We start from the raw sequence: 22,123 nt of genomic DNA on the forward strand, positions 1-22,123 counted from the left end.
ACAGCTATTGATCATGTCCTTTTAAACATCAACAGTAGGCAGCCAGCATATCGTTCTTAACAGTTTTTGTTCTATGCCTTCTTGACAGGAGTTCTAGAAATGCTATTTTGGCGATGCATTTTATAACGATCAGAAAACGTCTAGATTTTCTTGAAATAAGTGAATCTGGTAGCACAGTTTATCACATACAGAGTCACACCTCAAACTAAAGGGCTTAACGAAAGCGTTCCAGATTTGTAGCTTTTATTTTCGCATGTGATGATAAAATGTTTTGTCTGTTCAAAAATTCTTGAACTAAGAAAATCTGTGGGATACATATCACATATTAAGTCACGCTGACTGACACAATAACTATTAGGAGCAATATTTCCTCATTTTATAATGCCAAAGTCATGCCAAATGATTCATATTAGGGCTTCCACCAATGATTTTCATTCAGACTAATTGGTTTGTATATAAAAATATCAAGTGTTATGTTTAGTCAGGATTTTACATTTTGTTGATTGCATTGGAAGTAAAAAATATTTGCTGAAAAATGTTGAAACCAGAACTATCTTGGAAATGTGACTGTCATTGTTGTCCAAAGAAAAAAAACTGATGTTTGCAAATTTTTGATACATTACTAAGATAATCTAGAATTTCAACAATAATTTATTTTCTCCTATCATATTGTTCTTTTCATAAAAAAATATTTTAATTGTAAAATACTTTGTATTTATTGTTTAAAAATATTTTGGGCTTTTTACGAATGCATTTATATATTTTTTAAATAATTTTATGTTGTCTTTCTTTAACCAAAAAAAAAAGGTGCAAAAATATTGAAGTTTTACAATGAATAGGCTGACCGATAGAATTTGCACAATAAAAAAAGAAACCTTTTAAAGATAAATGTTAAATATAATTAAAAATACATGTAGTATTTCAATATTTGTTAATTAATTCATATTAATGTAATAAATGAAGCCAAATGCTTTTTCTATTTTTTGTTTTTTAATTTAAAAATAGCCTCATGGACGAGTGGCTAGCGCATCGGCCTCACAGTTTTGGGGTCGAGGGTTCGATCCCAGGTGTGGAGTTTGAACTTTCAACCCAGTAAGGACAAGCGGTTCGGAAAATTAATGAATGAATTAAAAATATATAATAATAAAACAGAAATAAACAATTGAATCCGTTCAGTGCTCAAAGAGGCTTTAGTCAATTCTTAGGTAATAAATGTCTGTAGTATAAAGATGATTTGACCTAAAAGCCTGTTTCGAAATTTGGAAATGCTTTGCAATTACAACAAAGTTACATCATTTGTTCTTGTCAGAGCGACATTGGTTTTGCTTTAATGATGAAAGCATACAAAGTGGCCAACTCATTTAGTTATTATGATGATCATTATTATGATTTGCAGCTTCCAATCTAATTTTCTGCTCTCTCCATAATTTGGAGCTTGAAACGGCAGCAAAAAAAAAGCTACTTAATCCAATAATTTTCACAATTACGCACCGGAACACACAGTTCGCAAGAGCGCAGATGGATTTTAACGGTAGCACGCAGACATAAATGCATGCACGGCGGTTGTTTTTTAATGAAGTGAGGAAAAATGATTTTGCGGGAATAGTGGTTACATCCATTTTCAAACTAAATGGTGCTGCTGGAGCAAGAGAAAGGTTTTTTTTTTGAAAAGATTTAAAAAGACAGTGACACAGTGAGAGAATCAGGAATTGATGGCAGCCAAATATAGAGTTGCAATGATCAATTCACTCATCGATTGTCAACTAAGTCCATGAATGAGAAGCCTAATTGTTTGTAATAAAAGAAACAAAAAGGCATGCACAGCCTTTGAAAACGTATCAGATGAAGCTCTCATGTTTCTGTCTTTATTTTTCGCATCTTTGAGAAGAAGCAGAAATATCTTACAGAGCGTCACTTGGCTTATTTACAACATTTCAACACGTTGCTCGGGTCAAGCAAACAAAAAAGGGGCTTTAAAGGAGGGATGGGTCACATTCCTTGTGGCATGATGGTGGCAAAACATTAGGGGCGGTGTAGACGTATTTAAAATTGTTCTATTCACGGTACAGTATTGATATTGATATTGTGTTGTTACAGTATTGAACCACAACGTGAAACTAGAAATCACATCTTTTTTACCTTACGCATCTCGCTGTATGAAATTAAACAGTAATTGTAATATCACATGAAGGTACAACTGTTTTCAAATGTCAATATCAGAAAGTAATACTGCTATTTGACAAATATTTCAAAAGTGGATCGTGATACGGTCACTAGTGAACAAACAGTGCATTAAAGTATTGTGATAATACAGTCAAAATTGTAATTTGCTATTATAGCATGTTATAGCAACCTTTGGCTTGTATCCAGGTACTGTTATTAAATATCTTATAAGTCAAGATCTGTTAAATACTATTCCAATTGTGTATCATTATACAAGTTATTTTATCTTGATATTACCAACACTTATTTTCCAAATTTCGATATAGTGATCCTATCAGAATTAAATCGAGCAATATTGCAAGTGTTCTGCAATAAAAACAATTATTGCCTAGATTTCTAGTAATATCTTGATACTGTGACATGACAAAATATTGCAATACGGTCCTTATCGCAGGCAAAATCTCAGGTCGCAGGTAAACCTTTTAATATTGTGATCATATATTGAGGAAAATATAGCAATGATGTAACATAGTAGCATTGAACTGTAAAGCTAAACAAAACATATATGTATAGCATTATATTGTGACATGACCAGCAAATACTCCAATATCATACTATGATCCCTGTATGATCAAACATATGATACTGTGTGAACCAACGGCAGAAATTGTAACTCCATCGTCTCATAATACAGTTCAACGTTGGCCAAATCCTATGCTAAAGCGTTTATGGTCGCCTAAACGGGACGAGGTCATTTCCACGAAAGCAGATAAATAAAGCAAGGAAGCGCAATTCCAGTGTGCAAAAAAAGTAACAGAAGACAAATGGAAGCTGCCACGCGACATCTTTGCCTCTCGCGGAATAACGCCTTTGAATCAAAAGGACGTATTTAATTTGAGCTCCCACGAGGTGATTTAGCGTTGTGATGACGACGACTCTACATTTAGATTTGCTCGCTGGCCGCGGGGGAAACCGCCACTGCTTTTGCTGCTTCTTCACCGATAAAAAAAAAGTTCCATTACAGAGGATCTGAATAATTCACCGAGATGAGATCAGGGTTGATAGCGACCAACACGCGGCAGGAAATAACGACGAATGGAAATGTCTGGCAAAATCGGAAATAGCGTGTAGTGTCGTTTGAAACATGGGGTCGCCCTGTGTCAATGTCAGACACATTTTTTCCCACTTGTGGTGTGGAATCGCTATACTATTAACGTCGAGAATTGATGTTGAAACAGACATAAGGGGGAATTGAAATATTGCTATTACACTATTATTTTGTATCGTCGTACTGGAATTTTAAAGACATTCATCCCAAATTTTGCAATGGCTAACTTTCCAAACGGTGTACCATGATAGTCTATATCAGTGGAAAAATAAAGAGATGTCTGACAGATGACACTACTGTCTGAAAATGCAACTCCAGTCCAGGTTTTAGTGATTTTAACTGCAAATGTTCGTAATGCCGTCGCCAATTATTATTATTTTTTTAAAATATTACCATTAATGGCCAATCTAATGTCCTTCATTGTAGTCAAATACTAAAATCTTATATCAAGTGGTGGACATCAATTGCTAGCTTTCACCGCATATTATGATGCTAATGTTGTAAAGTACCATGAAATATTCAATTTGAGCAAAGTAATGAGATATCTTATCACGACAAGTGTTTTTGCATATTGCTCTATTAAATTTGTCCAACTATAAATTTAACTGCCAATGTAGGTTTAAAAAAAGTCATATCCTATTGTGATACTATCATTTTTTTTAAACCTGGCATAGTTGTATTGTATTGTGATACCTTCTTGTGAGCCAAATTTCATATTGCTAATGTTTTCCAAATATAAATCACACGTCAAATCATACATTAAATAATTCTTCATGTCATGTTTGAGTTGATTCATTCTGATAACGATACTGCCTTTGGAAAGCATTATGTTGCAAATGGGTACCAGGTAATGGAATCTATAGACTGTGGGTGTTTGGAAGAGGGTTATCTCTCACCTGCAAATCAGTGGCACTGTGTTGTTTATCACCATTTTATCTCAGAGGAAATTGAGTTGCTTTGCGAGCCGTTATCGCTCAGCAACATTGGCTGGATGGCACGGGCTGTGTTTTTTGCTTTATGAGCATCATTTGCTCCTGAAAAATGGCTTTCATCAAAATTCATCATTAATGGAAACAGCAAAAATAAACAGTGAGGAGTAAGCATTTTGTGTTTGAAATGAGTCAGGAGTGTGTGTGTGTGTGTGTGTGTAATGAGGAGTGTGCAAATGTACCATTCCAGTGTAAGCAGTGTGTACTTGTGTGTCTTAAGTGCGTCAAGACAGCAAAAACTTTAAAAAAAGGGGTGGCCAAGGTGAGTTATCGCCACCACCAGACCACAAAGGGGAAAAAAGGCGGGGGTACTTTTGGGAGCGGGGTGTCCAGATGAGGTTAACGAGGAAGTGCTTGCAGTGAGGAAGAAGAGGAAGCGATCAGATAGGAAGTTGGAAAGTGATGTCCACTTGCGCCTCTTTTGCCAACGAGACGATTTCCGAAAGCCTCACCACCTGCAAACGAGTCCAAATACAATATATAGTGTTTAATGAGACTTGATATAGCATTGTAAAGTATTTTTATGTATGCAACCCCAGTGTGGGTACCATTTTGGCTGCTTCGTCCAGGTCGTCGCAGGCCAAGATTTTCAAAGGGCTAGCGGCAATCAGAGCTTTGGCATCATCCACCCGTGTACCTAATTATAAATCATTGTTAGCAGCAAGAAACCACAACCTCTAAAAACTAAAATATAAGACTATTCACACGAAAATATTCATTAATAAGATGTATATGTATATTTATTTCAAGAAAGATTTGCACAACTTTAGCTCACTGCCTTCCTTCCATTGGCGGTGATGGACGAGACAGAGATGCTATAAAAAAGGGCTTAACATTAACGACCGCCCGAATGCACAGGGCAGCCAAAGTACTCCTTTCAGACAGCTAATTACGTTTTGACAGGTGGCCGGAAGGGCAGGTAACATTTTGATTATGTGATGTAAAATAAATGAGGAAGATCACAATCTCTTTGTCTGTTTAGTTTCCTGCCATGGGCGTGGCCATTTTGTGACATATTTTCGTCTTCTGCGCATGTGAACTTTTTCCACTGCTCATGTGAAATATTTGTCTGCTTTCTTAAGGGCGCCACTATTTTGCAACGAATATTAATTTTTAATCATGCAGGCCAGTGCACATTAATCATGTTTCATTGGGATTTTGTCTCCTCCATGATTGTACCAGTACTAATAAACATGAAATTAGGATTGCCACCTCAGGCAGGTAAAACAGATGGGGAGGTGGCAAAATAAATTAATGTAGAACCCTGAATTATATATAGATATTTTTTAATTTGGTAACAGGGCCATATGGAATTAAATTTTTGTTATCATATTTCAAGAAAAATATATATTCATAGAAAATATTGCACAAAGTGCGTTACGTGAAAAACAGAAGAAAAAAAACTGAACAGATGGCATATGTCTGCAAAAATTTTCCACATGCATGGATTTAACTTTTTTTTTTTACAGACATGCCTACATCTTTTAGAGAAAATAAAATGAAGAGGATTTATCCTTCTGCCCTCTGGAGTGTAAAATAAATACAGTATAAAGCTTGTCTTTGTGGCCATTGGGCATTGTTGGGAAGACAAAAAAGACAGTAGAGGGCAGTGTCACTTCAAGTGATATAAAGTATATGGCTCCCACCCTTGTGAGGATAATTGGTACGGAAAATGAATGAATTGCGAGATTTCTTTAAATACTACACAGATGTCGGACACTTGTTATAACTTGAAATATTGAGTAACAGCAGTCATCATTGAACAAGCAACAACTTTCTGTTCACCTTGCAGTCGCACAACAATGGGAATCTTGAGGTCGAGGTCTAGGACAGCCATGATGATGCCTTGGGCGATGACATCACACCTCATAATGCCGCCGAAGATGTTGACCAGGATGGCTTGAACCTGCGGGAACGTTAGCACTTTAGTCTTAGCGAATTAGCTAAAGCGTCTTTGCTGTACTCGCCTTCCTGTCGGACGTGATCAGCTTGAAGGCCTCGGTGACCTGGTGGGCAGTGGCGCCGCCCCCAACGTCTAAGAAGTTGGCAGGCGTCCCACCGTGAAGTTTGATGATGTCCATGGTGGCCATAGCTAGGCCAGCACCATTCACTATAGTGCAAACATAAAAGCGAACAGGAGGGCTAAGGAAACTAGCTAACTAGCAACTATACATGACAACATTCCATTGTTTTTGGTCAGCTTTGACGCACCGAGGCAACCGATAGTGCCGTCCAGGCCGATGTAGTTGAGATCGGCCTTGGCTGCCTGCCGGTCTCGGGGGTCCTCCTGGGTCCAGTCCTGGAGGTCGAAAACCACCTTCTGTCGGTAGGCGGCATTGGTGTCAAAGTTGATCTTGGCGTCCATGCACATCACTGCGGACAGGAAACAACACCCCTTGACTTAGGGTTGATATGACGACATACATTGCCAAAATGATAGTAAATCAGGTGTTTCTATAAAACTCTATTATTGTAAAATTGTTGTCACATTTAATGATATGTAGTAAAAATTCACTGTGCTCAACTCTACAGTCGACAGCCAGTAGATGTCTATATATACTAACAAATCAGGTGTGATAAATCGCCACACCGTATAAACTTACGGTGAACTACCTTGACTTTAGTTTTTATAAATTAGAACCTGTACTAAATTTTGTGTGTTTTGAGTGCATACCAATGCCTGAGGAATCCTCCACCATGGGGTTGATCTCCAACATGGAGGCGTCATATTTGATGAATACATTGTAGAGCTTGATCATATTTTCAGCTGCCTCCTTCTGTAGCGCCGGCGGGAAGCCCATCTTCACCGCCACCTAAAACCCAAACGCATCACATTTGTTCACCACTTGGATGTCAAATAAACTAGACATACAAATGACTCTGTTGTAAAACCAACACCACCGACACAGACACGGCCTAAAGGAGATTCGTCTTGAAAAAAAAACTATTGTCATAAAAATAATTTAATGAGTCTAAAAATATTCCCACTTTTTTAAAAACTTAAATCTACATAAATGTCAGTTGTTTTGAAAAACAAACAAACCTTGTCTGCCATTGACAGCGATAGTTGATATGTAGACAAATTGCACTGTGAGATTCAATGAGTTTGTCGCTAATAGATGTCCAAATTTGGACTGGGAAGCCAAGAGCGAAGAGTCATTTTCATTCGCTGGCATTCCTCCGATTTCAAATGGCGTGGACGTCTATGGCCGCCAATAGCCGCCAATGAGTTAATCACAATAGAGATTATTCTCTTATGGAATATCTGGACTTTAATCGCAGATTTTTATTCAGCTAAAAAAAATACAACTGTTTTTTTCCCAACCACATTTGGCATTAGGTATTAAATACCACTTTTTGTGCAACAAACACTTGAGGCAGGATTTTTTAACATATTGATTTTTTTTCCTGCTGATTGAGATGGGGAAAAAACTTGATTTTACATTAGGTGAATGACTGACTAAAGTAATAAAAGTAGATAACTGCACCCAGCACTTGTTCCTCGGAAAGGTTAATTGCAAATAAAAGTGCTCGCATGAAGCAGTGTAGCACGGAGTGATTTTAAATGTTGACAAAGAAAAACAGATAACCATAACTCCTTTTTTCCTATGCCTTTTCGAGCACCGTTGGTGTTGGGTTTGTTTGTATCGATTTGAACCTTAAGCGCCTGTTCCATCTTGATGCCCTCCACGATGTCGATGGGCTCCTTGACAATGGCGTCTGGATTTTCCGCCGCCACATCTTCGATGTTGACACCCCCCTGCGAGCTCCCAATCAACACGGGGCCCTGCGGTATGCACACAAAAGAGCACTCAAATTGGCTTCAAGAAAATATACTAGGCAGCACGGTTTGTGAGTGAAATATAGATTAGACATTGGTCTGAAACATTTTACAAAAAGATCTTTTTTTTTATGATTTGTCGATTTTGGAGGGGAGTAAGAGATCTTTATAGGGTGCTGCTATCTAGTGGTGCCCACAAGGAAAGACACCTGATTTATTTCAATTTATACACCAAGGACATAAAGGAGAAAGTCAGTGTATTTTATTTTCTTGCAAAAAAAGGTAATTGATTATAGTTATGAGTTTTTCTTGAAAAAAAAAACACCTTTGTAATCCGGGACATATTTTCTTCATCTCACTGTTACTTTCCATTGTGGACAGATAAAAAAAAAGAAAACTAGAACACATTTTTTTCAAACACTACCAAAACTAAAAACATTTTTTAAGTCCTAAAAAACACTCCATTGGAATTTTGAAACTATTCTCAAAAATACTGGCAACATTTTTGGAATATCATAACCTTCTTAAAAATCGGGTCAAAATACCAGTATATTTATTTATTCATATTATACCTGAAATGTTTTAAATTTTTCAATTCTTATATTAAGATTTTTTTGCTTGTGAAACAAATTTTAACATTGATTTATTCTTTAAAATATTACTTTATGTGTAGCATTGGCTCCTGTAAAATTTAATTTGTTTTTTTTCACCCTAGCTCTAAAATAAACGTGTTTAGTGTCGTCAAAAATATTTGTGAACTCACCTGGAAAGATCTCTCCATGGTAATGGCAAAGTAATACTCCCTTCGTGGATAGCGCCGCTCGCAGATGAACACCTGGTTACAGATACGACCCGCCTCGCCAGTCTGCTTCGTGTACAGCTTGCGACCAATCATCTGTGAGGAAATGTCCCGGGCCTCCTCTGGCCTGCAACACCCAAAAATGCAAAACTGATCACAAATGAAAATGTTTTAATTGACTCAACGTTCATGTTAAATTGCTCTACGATTTCTATTTACAAGGCACAAAAGTAACAAATGTCACTTGCCCTTTCTGAATCTCAGCTCAAATTCAAATGGTGGAAAAAATTCAATACAACACAGTTCTATTTTTAAAATGAAGTAAGGTTTTGTTCTTAATGGAGCTGAATCATCAGCACACTGATGGAGGAGGAAAGCGCTTACGAGTAGACGATCCTGACGCCACCCTTCAGTCCTCCTTCGAACGTTCCCTTGCCTCGACCGCCCGCTAGAACCTGAGCTTTCACCACGAGATCCTTGGAACCTTACAAACACAGACCAAAATCAAGTCACATTTAGCTTTTGCATATCTTTTAATGGCACTATTCTCATCTTACTATTGACTATTTTCCCCCTAAATGTTATTTTTCTGGTAATGTTTCTTTTCACCCTTCATGTAATCCCAAAAAATAACTTATTCTTAAAATGACTATTTCTGGTGACTTGTTTCCCTTCAAAAAACATTGCAGGTATTTATTATTTATAATGTGTGTGTTTTGTAACTTACTGAAAAAATTGAAAAAAATCAAATCATTTATGTAAATATAATTAACGTGCATGAACACCCCCAAAATAAAAATTCTGTGTTACTTTAATCCCACACGTAAAAAAATAGTTTAGTGCTGTCCTGTGTTTAAACAAAACAGCTGTTGTCACTTGACACAACTAAGTCTTGAACACCAAGTTTGGCAGAGCTAGTGGCTATTTAAGAAGGGCACACACGCACACACACAAAAGCTTAGCGAAGTTTCAGCATGCCAGGATTGCAACAGACATTTTCAAGTTTGTGTATGTGCACAAATTACAGTCTGCCTTTCTTTGACTTTCATCACAGATAGAATTCCAATCCGCTTGCGAAATTTCAAGTAGAGTACTGACCGATTTCCTTAGCAATGGCGTAGGCCTCGTCAGAGGAGCTGGCCACCATGCCGGCTGGCACGGAGATACCGGCGTCTTTGAGCAGGCTGATGCTCATGTACTCGTGCAGGGACAGGCTCCTTCGTTGCTGCTGTTGAAGCGGCGGTGGTGTCGGCAGATGGCCTCCCAATAAGCCCGAAGAGCCTGCTAAAACCTGGACAGAAAGAAATTAAATTTTATCTGATTGAGTAGAGTAGGCAAAGCACTGACAGAAAAAAATGTTTCATATCTTGCCGCTTTTGTTGTCAATACCCTGTCCATCTTTCATAAAATATGTTTGGAAGATTATAAATTATAGTTACCTTATTTTAGAATTTTTTTTTTTTTTACATTACTAAAGTAAAAGTTAAATATTATGTCAGGTAAAAAGGTCTGTCAGGTTTTCTATTTCGAATTTTGTATACATATATTGAATAAAGTGTCCATTATAATAAGAACACTATTTATAATAAGTAAAATTACAAATGGTATATTCTTTTTAATAAAACAAGTAGCCTGCTAAAGTGAAGTCATGATAAATTATCTGTTTTACTAGAGGAAAATGTTGACATTTTACATCAAACTAGTTTGTCTGCGGCTATTTAATGCAACTAACAAACTATTTTGTTAGCTAAACAAGTTACTTTGAAAATCAAATGAAGTACAAAGTTACTTGTTCCTGATATAAACCTTGAACAAGGTTACTTTTAAATATTTGTAAGGTTCTGACAGTTTGTAACTCAGATTCAACAAAAAAGGTCACACATGAAAATAAGCCAGAAATGTGTGTATTTTCATTGAAAGAGAGCACGTGACATTATTTGTCAGCTGCTATTTCCATCACTTGAATTGTTTCTAGAAAAACAACCCTGTTGTCAAGTAAATCAATTATTGTTTAAAATATTACACAGGATTAAAAAAAAAATACAAGTTTAATAGCAAAGAAGCAGTGTGATTAATTACGACAGCAATGAGGTCTTTGCGACAATGAATGACGACCATCGTTAGCTTGTTTACTTGCGTTGGCCGTCCTGTGTTAGGCGATACATTTAGCTCACCAAGCTAAATACACTTGTCCAGTTGGAGGTCACTATTCACCAACATGTCAACCCCTCGCGCAAACTTAACCTACAAAAACCAACAAGGAAAGCATTCACGTGCGGCTTTAGGGGGTGTTTTAAAAGGAGCATTAAATATAACACAGCGCTCATTCGCAAATAAATTATAACGAGCATTCAGGCTAATGTCATTTTGACCCTTTTCTCTTAGTGGCAGATTTGGCGGCCGGTGGAGGCCGCATCGGTGTCACTTCTTGCGGCCACACAGTAACCGAAGCCTTCACTTTTCTGCGGATAAGCACTCACCTTGGACGCGGAGTTAATGGCGCCCTTGGTCCCCGAATTTCTCAGGCTAGCCGTCAAACGGCCGCAGATCAGGGACGTCGCCATGACTGCTTCTCTGAGTAGATGCGGTGCGCATGCGCGGAACTAGAGAAGGAGCGCCTCATGTCGTGTTTAAAAATATGGGACGTTTCAGTTTTCAAAATTCTTCACCCTGTCAAGTATAAACACGATTACTCCAACTATTCTATATAATTGTATGGGCGATTAACATATTTTAAATTATTAGAGAAAACAAAGTATTACTAGGTGTCCCTGAAGGGAGCACTGTCATGCTGAGTATGTGTTGTGTTGTTGTAATTAGCAAAATAAATTAATTCATACTAAAAAAACAAACTGCAACAATAAATGTTACCACCACCCCTCCCAGTCAAAATCAATTGGAAGTCTATTGCCGCGGAGTCTATGGCAGCTAAAAAGTAAATTATACAAAAACCTGAGACAAAATACACCGATCTACTCAAAATTATTTATTTACAAGAATAATTATGAACATGACACATTCACGCATTTCCACATCTCAGTCCGAGTCGCTACTGCTGCTGGAGGAATCGGTAGACATGGCCTCCACGTCGTCTTCGTTCTCCTTGTTGTGCCCGGGAGGCTCCAAGCCAAAGTCGTTGGAGTGATGTGGGGGCAACATGCCGACAGAGAGCTCTGACGACTGCCAAGGGTAGTGTGGCGTCAGCACGTCTATGGGGGGCAAACATATGGTGTTATAATTTTTCACACTTAACAGTGCCAAAGGCGTCCGAGTACCTGGCAACCTCCCAGCGGCGAGGGCGTCGCCAGGCAGGTGCCCGTTGACACCGTTGGTTGGCAGGTTCGCCATGTGACCTAACACGCCACTCCGCATTTCAAGGTCTGTCGGGTATGGCCGCCGGGGGTCACCTGAGTGACATGATTGGACGGTAAGGGTACACGAAACAATGGACTAGTTGTCAGTCCTTCAAACAAACAGACCTGGGAGCCAGTTAAGTGGCGCACATACAGCGTTGCTAGCGCTGATCCTGTGTGCGTACTTGATGAGTTCCTCGGAGGATATACAACCTGTGAAGAGAAAAAGCTGTCAATGAAGTAAGAAATCAACACATGTTTCTGGCATACCTTTCCTGGCTCGTTCAATGGACTTTAGCTTCTCCTTAGCCTGGTAAACGGCTGTTGCCTGTCAACCAGAAAATACGGGATCCTATCACAATCTCACATTTAGTTACATTTCTTACATTGATTAGAACTGGAACCGGCATGATGGTTCCAAAACTGCAGCCTTTTTTTTCAAGCACGTCAAGATTTTTTTTTCAGAGCGATACTTGCTATGTTGTTACTATATGGAGAAGTAGCCATATCCGTTTTCATTTCATAGAATGTCAATGTTTATTTTATTTATTTATTTTTATAAAAGACTCATTGGTGGTAAATAAGTAGTTGTAGTTTTCTTTATTGTTGTTTTTAAATAAAATAGAGATCATGTAGTTAAAAAAACAAAACAAAAATATAGAAAAAAAGAAATTAGTTCTGGATTCCCAACCAAAGATGACTTAAAACCATCTATAAGAACTAACACAATGAAAAATGTTTTTTTTAATTATTATAACAGTGACCTATTAAGTCATAGGCTGCCATTGAGTATGATAGAAGTCCAATACATTTTGACTGGTAGGCTAGCAGCGATTATTCCCAGTTGAAATTGATTGGATGGTTTGCCGGCAGCGGCACTGAAACAATCTTTATTTTTTTCCCAAACATCTTTGGCACTATCTTGTGGAATTTCAAAAAGAGCAAAAAACAACCATCATTGATTTAATAGTCAAAAAACAAACAGGTGAATAGTGAAATGTTCATGCCAAGGCCTTACGAGGGTGTGTTCAGCCTCCTTGAGCTGCTTCTGTAGCTGCTGTATGTCGCTGTCTCGTTTCTCCACCTCCTTCTCCAGCTGTTGCATTTCCTGGTGTACCTTTCCCTGCTGCTGGGCGACTTCCATCAGGTCCTGGAACTCACGGTCACGCTGCACCAGCAGCTCTAGGATCTGAAATGCATGACACAACACAACCACCAGTAAGTCAAACACGTTTAGAGATCTGAGAGGATTGGTTTTATCTCAGTCTAATCCAGTGCCAAAGGTGTATTTTCTCATTAGCGATGGTGAGATGAGGCTTCTTAAAGCATTGAGGCTTTCCATGCAATGCTTCGAGAAGTGGTTCAAGCCTCTTTAGTACCCTCCAGTGGACATTAAGTGAATCGCATGCAACGATAAATTTTACTGGTCAAGTTTTGTTTTTTGAGAAATGATAATATGATCATAATGAATGTAAACACTCTTCACGTGATTAAAGAGTCGCCCCAGCGAAAATATATTAGCTTTAAAGTAACTGGTCTGTTTGATTTCGTATACAATGTTTTTTAGAGTAGTGTTTGTTTGTTTTCTTTTTTTTTTACATAAGCACCCAAATTTAGTGAAATTTGAGTTCTTCTACCTGTCAGCATATATTACACACATAATTCACTGACGAAAATGGTACTGTAGTGAACAACTTTTTCATTAGACGAGCTTGTTGTTTTAGAATGAACATAAACGCACAGAACGGACTTTAAGAAAATGTTTTGCGAGTACCTGGGTATCTTCGCCTGCCTGAGGGAGTTTCTGACTCCTAGATAGAGCCAACATCTCGATCAGCTCTCTGGAAAGCAAAACATGAGCCTCACAGTTAGAAAAAGGCAATATTAGCTCACAATGAATGGCGTCAAACAAAAACAGAAAATTAATAAAAAGCACTATTTATTTGCATGAATCAAAAAAGTGATAAAGGCTTTCACCATACCGGGATAAAACCTCCAAATCGTCCAAAACACTTAACAGACGCTCTTTTGTTGACTTTACTGTTATGGTGGCCGCCATGATTGCGCCTGCAACTTCCGTAACCGGCATAAACGGAAATGACGATTACATAACAACTTTTTGCGGTTTTATTTATTGTTTCTGCTCCATGGAATTACACTTCATTAGTTTTACACAAAATATTTCGTTTAAATTAGAAAAAATGCACCCTAAAATTAAAATACAAAAACAAAACCTTGCAACATTGTTTTAGAAGACACTTAACCCTGACAAATATTGATGAAATAAGACACTGGTGTCAAAGTCAAGGCCCGAGTGGCAGATCTGGTCCGCCAAATCAGTATTGACTCAAGTTTCTTACTAAAATACATTCAAATAAAATGAGAAAACAATTAGTTTTTATTTATTTGTATTTGTTTAGCCCCTCACAAGCACATATTTAACTAGTTGGCTATCAGTGACCGCACTAGATGTATTTTAATTATTTTAATCATTTTAGTTTACTCCCGTTGTGGTTGGTTATCATATACCTTGTTTAAACATTATCATATTCTCATAAACACTACCTTTATGTAAAGCTCTTAAATTGTACGCCGGAAGTAAGCGCTACATTTTCCGCTCTACTTTTTTCTCTCACGTAACAACAACAGTTCAGACCCAAAGTGCGACGACATCCAACCCAGCAAGACTTTCCTGAATTATCTACTTTCTTTTGTTTTTCCCCCAACGATCGGAATTTGAAACGATTTCACGATGGTAAAGGTGTCTTTCAACTCTGCATTGTCGCAGAAAGATTTGAAGAAGGACACGGAAACACTTATTCCCGACCAGGACAAAGTGAGTGAGACGAAGAGAAAAAAAATGGCTAACTGGAGTTGTATCATCGTTAAGTTTTAAAGTCCAACAAGTTTATTTCTAAATCTGAGGGACTTGATCTTACTATATGCGACTCGAAGAATTTCAAGTATTGTTCGATTTTTTTAGTTTTAAGTAGAATTCCGGCTCGTACTTTTTTTGTTGGACACTGGCCAAGTGGCATTTCGGACTTGTTTTTCTTTGTATTTTTTTGTTTTCTATTCCGATCTTTTCCTACATTTTTTAACTAACAGATTTAATTCGGAGACCATCAGTTTCTTTTTTAGCAGCCTTTTTTAAAAACGTCATTGCATTACATCATTGTCTGCCATTGACGGTGACAGACGTCCAATCCATTTTCACCTAGTCAGAATGTATTATATATTAGTTATAAAAATAACAGAGAAAACCTGAGATGTAACAATAATTAAGTCCTGCTACGTGACGAACAGTTATAAAATATGAAAATAATGTCACAAACCTGCCAAGTTTACAGGTCTGAATGCAAAAACAATCAAGAGAAACCTCAAAATTATTATTATAAATGGAATCTAGGAGAATAAATTCAAAATATTAAAGAACTCTAATACATGAGAATACAGTTTTATCATTCTAGAAAAAAAAACACCCAATGTCATAGTTTAATCTGCATCTGGTTAAAAAAAGGAAAATTACTATTAATTACAATTTATTTTAGATAACACCTTTCAAGTTGTACAAAAGGAATAAATACTTCCCAATGTTTAAATCCAGATGTGCTCTGGGGTTTGACTATTTGCTTTGTAAACTGGAAAACCACCGGAAAACCTTAACACATTTTCAGAATTGTGACGCTTGTTGCATTCTGATACAGCGTCAACATTTCCTCCTGCTATCTGATGTGGTCAAAAAAAGTGGCACATTCTGTCCCATTCTTCCTGCAGGCATTTTTGCCCTCCCTTACTGAGAAACCACTTCAAGGTCAACAGGTGCAACCGTCCCGACATTTCAGATTGTGGGAGAATACTTGTTTATCTTCACTAGAGAACAATCGTGAAAAAGAGCAGGAATGGCGTCTGCCGTTCAACGAATTTGAATACTTTTGAAGTATTCACAGAACTTCTATTTTCCCTCATTTTGTCGTGTTATGCAAAGCAGGAAGCTGACCAATCTGTCGAGTCATTTTTTTGACTCATTTAGGATTTTTATTTTAGTAATCTGCCCATCGATGAATTTTTCTAGGCCATTTTAAAACTCCATATTGTCCAAATTATTTTTTTTATTTTGTAAAAATGGAGTCAAACATGTTTCTGATTAACACTTGTCAGAAAAGAACAAAATTAGTAACATTGTTCATGTTGGGTGGATTAAATGTATTTAAACAACAATAGCATTTTTAAGCATCTAGTGCAGGAATGTCCAAACTTTTTTTTTCCCTCTGAGGGCTACTTTGTGAAAAATCGAATATTTTTGTCGCCTATATTTTATAGTTTCACTTTGTTCATCCTGTGTGTATTTTAAACATTGAATTCTCAACTTTTTAAATATTTAGTTGCACTGCTTTGATTACCGCACTCAATCGGCATGGCATTGTTTCAATAAGCTTGTACGATATTCATTTCGAATCTATGTTGCATTAATGTTACTTCCTCATTAGTTGCGGTGAAAAGCGCTGTTTTGACAGCTGGGGGAGAATGAACGAATGTGATTGTGGATAGGAAATTGCAAAATCAAAGTGCAGTAGTGTACACAATTGATCGCACACCTCACAAACTTCTAGTTTTGCGGCGCCCTCGCACGCATTTAATTCTGTACCTATAGTATGAATAAGGTACAAAGCAAATCGGACGTTCCGTTTGACACCCGTTTTAGGGGAAGTTTGCAAAAGTATGACTTTTTTTGTCTACGTATCAGTTGGCGTACCCTGAATGCATTGGAAAAGTGCTTGATTAAAATACAGATCAGAGGCTGCATTTTTTAATGCAAATATCACCAGCAATCAAGATTAACATTCCGTTCATTGTACAGCCCCTGGTTAACATTTCACATACCCCTCCCAACTCCAGCCCTCCGGTGTCAGGATGTGCGTCTCTTCCTCTTCTCGGCTGCCACTTGTTTTTACCAACTGCTCGACCATCTGCTTTGCTGTTACTTCCTTACTTTTAAAGTGGCTTAGCCAGCTTAAAGACTTAAACTACGGCATTGCAGTGCACCGTGTTATACTTCACCAGGTTACATTATAACAAGCACCTCACCCTGAGAAATGTAGGGGCGTATTTTGTAGGAGGGGGTCCTCTAATCGTCTCACAATATGTTTTGTGATACCAATCTCATGGTAACTATTATATCACGGTTTCTGTTGTCACGCTACTAACACTTTCAACTCGATAGCAATACTGATAAAAATCTTCACACCATTTTAAATACTACATTTTTTTATTCACTCTTTCAGTGTCGTTTTATAGACATCCAATAATCTGGCGTCCAATCATTCTTCTGCTGTGATTTAAAATGAGTGTCGAAAGCAACCTAAAATTAACGAATGGACAAATTGATTGGCCGTCCAGCCCCGTTAATGGCGGTCAATGAGATAACAAGAAAAATGAGTTAATAAGGAAAATTAACAAGAAAGGAGTAGTGCAAAATAATACCCTCATGACAACAAATTTCCGGTCAACTTTGGTTGTGCAAAATGAGTATCAACAAAGTTTAAAGATGCTTTGAGGGAACTTGGGCGCCTCTAAAGTGATTAGCAGGTAATTACCAAAAGCGTTGCAAGGCTGGGGAGTTTAAAACCTGCCTTCAAATCCTTTGCCTGTCAGCTGAGCAGGCTGAAGAGGAAATACCAAGCAGACATATTTTTTTGCAGGAAGTTAAAAGTCGACATGTTTCCACTTGTAACCCCGCTGCACCTTGTTTGCTCATGAATACTCACATTTTTTATAGTGTTCGTGTAACAACACGGCTTTTCGGGGATCAATGAAATTGGCCACTTTTCACAAAATAACTTTGCCGTGAGTCACTGTCATTTGCGTGACGCTGCGAGCAAGGGTTGACGAGCATCTGGCGGGTGTGGCCAAACTAGACTTGTCTGTGTTGCAAAACATGGAGTGTGGCTTTTCAAATTACCTAAGGAAATAATTAACTGAACTGGGAGGGTTGGCAGCAAGTTGACCAAGGTTCATTCGCTGCAACCCTCCCCGTTCAAATGGTTTGGACGTCTATCGCTATCAATGGCAGCCAATAAGTACTAATGTTGAGAGGAATTTTGAAATTATTATTATTATTGATGATTTGAGCTGGTTTCTAGCCATTTCTGGTGGACTTGGCTACCATAAGAAGACCCACAAAAGAAAGTTTACCGTATTTTCACGACTGTAAGGCGCACTTAAAAGTCTTAAATTTTCTCCAAAATAGACAGGGCGCCTTATAATCCAGTGTGCTTTATATATGGGGAAAAATTAAATGTGTCATTCATTGAGGGTGCGCCTTATAATGCGGTGCGCCTTATATTCGTGAAAATACGGTACTCTATTTTCTGACTCAACCATTTTTATTTTATTCCCAGTCTTTTATTTTACTCACTTTTGCCCAGTGAATTCCAAATGTTATTTATTTATGTATGCAGGATGCTGAAGCAGCCGTGGGTCCAGTTGGTCAACATTCCCGACCATGGCGCTGGTGCATGTGTCTGGGTCTGGCCCTCATGCTGTCGGCAATGGTAGTGGGCGGAGCCTACCTGTACCGCTACTACTTCTTCGAGGCGAGTTCCAACTTGAGCTGACCTTGAATAAGTACATTTCTGGTTTCTTTCCATTGCAACCACTCTATTTTTTTTCTACTTGCAGGACGACGAAGTATTTGTGTGTGGCGTCAATTACCGTGAGGAGGACCTCCGCTTGGAAGACTTGGAGGAGGTTGGCTAAAATAGTCCAATTGGGAAAAACTGTTCCTAATTGCGGTAGACATCACGCTTTAATTGCAGTGTCACATCATGGACCCAATTTAACCAAGAATGTAAAAATTGGAGCTTGAATTGGCTGCCATTGAGAGAGAATCTTGAAACATTGATATTGGTTGTTGTGAGACAGCCAATTGAATTGAATGCTTTTATTGTCATTATATGAGATAGAACGAGACCGATGAAATGAGAGCCTAGTAGAGGGTAGCAATGTTCTAATGTGATAATGCATCCGCGACAATATTTTCAAAATAGAATAACGGATAAGGAAATGCATTTACTTTTGGGGGGATTTCGTAACTTGGATGTTTTTCGTATCTCAAGTCACTCATTTGCATATAAAACATTTCGTAACCTGAAATTTTCGTGCCTAGAGGCATTCTTTAGTAGAGGTATGACTGTATTAGGTATATTTGTAGAGATTGATGTAGAACCTGTGTCAAAGTGGTGGCCCGGGGGACAAATCTGGCCCGGCGCATCATTTTGTGTGGCCCGGGAAAGTAAATCATGAGTGCCGACTTTCTGTTTTATGATCAAATTAAAATGAAGAGTATAGATGTATATTACATTTCTTGATTTTCCCCCTTTTAAATCAATAATTGTAATTTTTTAATCCATTTTTTCTGTGTTTTTAGTTCAAAAATCATTTAGTAAAATCTAAAAATATATATAAAAAAAGCTAAAATAAACATTGTTTTAGATCTATAAAAAACAGAATATTCAGGGATTTTAATCCAGTTCTTTTAATCCATTTATTAAAAAAAAAATCTAAATATTATATCTAAAATGGTCCGGCCCACATGAAATCGTGTTGACGTTAATGCGGCCCGCGAACCAACCCCTAGTCTGACACCCCTAATGTAGAATGAGTAGAAATAGACAGGTTCAGGTTTTTTGACTCTGTGTTCCGTCAACTGTTAGCAGGTGGAGGCGGAGCTGGCGAACCCTCTACGGCAGCTGGAGGAGAGAATCCAAGTTCTTGAGCGAGAGCAGGTAGCGCTCATCAACGTACCCGTGCCCGAGTTTGAGGACAGCGACCCGGCCGACATCGTCCACGACTTCCAGAGGGTGAGCGGGCCGAGCAAGCCCAGATGCCGTCGTCCAGTCGCCACTCTTGACATGGCCATTTTTTGTTCAGAGGCTGACAGCCTACCTGGACCTGAGTCTTAACAAATGCTACGTCATGCCGCTCAACACGTCAGTCGTCATGCCTCCCCGGGACTTCCTGGAGCTGCTTGTCAACATCAAGGTAAGGCGGCTTGGGTCCTCAAGGGCCAACGTGGGTGCAGGTTTTCATTCCAACCAATGAATAGGATACATTTTCACCAATCTGGTGTCTTAAACGTGTAATCAGTTGATTGGCATCAGGTACTGCTCGTTTGAGAAGAAACCTCATTGCTTAAACTGTCTGTGCTGGATCCGTTGGAACAAAAACCTGCACCCATTGCAGTCCTTTGTGGAATAGTTTGGACATCCATGGCCTATCTCACATGTGTCAAAGTGGCGGCCCGGGGGCCAAATCTGGCCCGCCGCATCATTTTGTGTGGCCCGGGAAAGTAAATCATGAGTGCCAACTTTCTGTTTTAGGATCAAACTAAAATTAATAGTATAGATGTATATTAAATTTCCTGATTTTCCCCCTTTTAAATCAATAATTGTAATTTTTTAATCAATTTTTTCTGTGTTTTTAGTTCAAAAATCATTTTGTAAAATCTAAAAATATATAAACAAAAGCTAAAATAAACATTGTTTTAGATCTATAAAAACTGAATATTCAGGGCTTTTAATCCAGTTCTTTTAATCCATTTATAAAAAGTCTATCTAAGTTTATCTAAAATGGTCCAGCCCACATGAAATCGAGTTGACGTTAACGCGGCCCGCGAACCAACCCGAGTCTGACACCCCTGGCCTATCTTATTCTGACCGCCCCCTGCAGGCCGGAACCTACCTGCCTCAGTCGTACCTGGTGCACGAGGAGATGATGGTGACCGAGCGCTTAGAGCACGTGGACCAGTTGGGTTACTTCATCCACAAATTGTGCCGTGGCAAGGATACCTTCAAGCTGCAGCGACGCGACAGGATCCTTGGTAAGTCCGAAAAACATGAAGGAAATCAAATTGCGGGGTTTTGTTTGTACGTTATAACGGAAAATATTCAGAGTACTCTCAAGTGGCTAAACGGCGTTGTTGTTATTTTGCAGGCATGCAGAAACGCGAAGCCCTGGACTGCCGCAAGATTCGGCACTTTGAGAGCAAGGTTGTGGTGGAGACCACCATCTGCCAGCTTTAAGTCGGTGGGAGATGCTTTGCTGGTTGTTGATGTTTGTACTTCATCTGGAGCTTTTCTTTGTCAAGTGGCCAGCGAAAGTGAATTGTGATGTGTGGACAACACTGGCCGGCTAGCTTTTTTTTTCTTATTTGGGGGGAGGGGGAATATGCTCAAAAGGGCTACTGAATTGTCATTTCAGTGATGGTCTGATTGTCATCTTGTTGATTGGTCGATATATGTGAGCACAAGAGGAATGCAGGGTGATATTTTTGTTGTTGTTGTAATCTTCTGCTTGTGCTGTAGCGTTAACACTTGTTTAATCATGAACTGGACTCCTGTCTGATTGTCTTTTTCTTTTGATTTCAATTTGGGCAGTCAGACAGGGAAAAAAAATCAATGAGATTTCGCCTGTATTTCTTTTGCGTGTGTATTAATAACTCGTTGACTAAAATGTATCGTGTACGTATGTTTGTATAATTTTTGATTGGTCCAACATAGAAAATACCACAAATATTTGTTTCTTTCACCTCTTATTCCACTTAACCACGCCAGCTAAAGGTGGGGAATAAACACATGCAAGTGATGTGTGTACAATATAATAGTTAATATTTTTACTGAATTTATAATTGGTTAACTAATTACCTATAAAAAAATGGTAGAGCTTTTCACTCAGCTTTAAAGATTAAAATTTATTACAGTGAGTATGATTTTGCAGGATTCCTGTCCATTTGAAGGAATTCTTATAATTTAACCCTCTATAAGTGAAATAGAAATAAAAAAATGGATTCATTGGACGTTCACCAAGTTAAGTATTGCACGCTTTATACACTTTTTTTCCAGAGATTTTCTGAAGCTTGGAGTTAACTTA

General features: G+C 38.2%; 3 protein-coding genes across 3 annotated transcripts; 1 reads left to right on the forward strand and 2 right to left on the reverse strand.

Moving 5' to 3' along the window:
- Positions 1 to 4,411: 4,411 nt before the first annotated feature.
- On the reverse strand, positions 4,412 to 11,458 carry sucla2 (succinate-CoA ligase ADP-forming subunit beta). The gene is made up of 11 exons (XM_077617425.1): positions 11,321 to 11,458; positions 9,939 to 10,131; positions 9,225 to 9,324; positions 8,805 to 8,967; positions 7,919 to 8,047; positions 6,935 to 7,073; positions 6,472 to 6,633; positions 6,228 to 6,370; positions 6,046 to 6,166; positions 4,809 to 4,897; positions 4,412 to 4,715 (listed from the first exon to the last, which is right to left on the reverse strand). The coding sequence occupies exons 1-11, from the start codon at positions 11,402 to 11,404 to the stop codon at positions 4,641 to 4,643; spliced, it is 1,398 nt and encodes a 465-aa protein (XP_077473551.1). The 5' UTR covers positions 11,405 to 11,458; the 3' UTR covers positions 4,412 to 4,640.
- Positions 11,459 to 11,803: 345 nt separating this feature from the next.
- med4 (mediator complex subunit 4) lies at positions 11,804 to 14,362 on the reverse strand. Its single transcript, XM_077617320.1, has 7 exons — positions 14,176 to 14,362; positions 13,968 to 14,034; positions 13,212 to 13,382; positions 12,464 to 12,521; positions 12,320 to 12,406; positions 12,116 to 12,247; positions 11,804 to 12,049 (listed from the first exon to the last, which is right to left on the reverse strand). Exons 1-7 carry the CDS (start codon positions 14,280 to 14,282, stop codon positions 11,877 to 11,879), a joined length of 795 nt encoding a protein of 264 aa, XP_077473446.1. The 5' UTR covers positions 14,283 to 14,362; the 3' UTR covers positions 11,804 to 11,876.
- A 445-nt stretch (positions 14,363 to 14,807) lies between these two features.
- Positions 14,808 to 21,766, forward strand: LOC144086885 (integral membrane protein 2B-like). The gene is made up of 7 exons (XM_077617049.1): positions 14,808 to 15,029; positions 18,655 to 18,789; positions 18,875 to 18,943; positions 19,909 to 20,055; positions 20,126 to 20,236; positions 20,924 to 21,074; positions 21,188 to 21,766. Exons 1-7 carry the CDS (start codon positions 14,946 to 14,948, stop codon positions 21,274 to 21,276), a joined length of 786 nt encoding a protein of 261 aa, XP_077473175.1. The 5' UTR covers positions 14,808 to 14,945; the 3' UTR covers positions 21,277 to 21,766.
- The last annotated feature ends 357 nt before the right edge of the window (positions 21,767 to 22,123 follow it).

This window comes from Stigmatopora argus, chromosome 13 (genome assembly GCF_051989625.1).
Source record: "Stigmatopora argus isolate UIUO_Sarg chromosome 13, RoL_Sarg_1.0, whole genome shotgun sequence".
Taxonomy (NCBI): domain Eukaryota; kingdom Metazoa; phylum Chordata; class Actinopteri; order Syngnathiformes; family Syngnathidae; genus Stigmatopora; species Stigmatopora argus.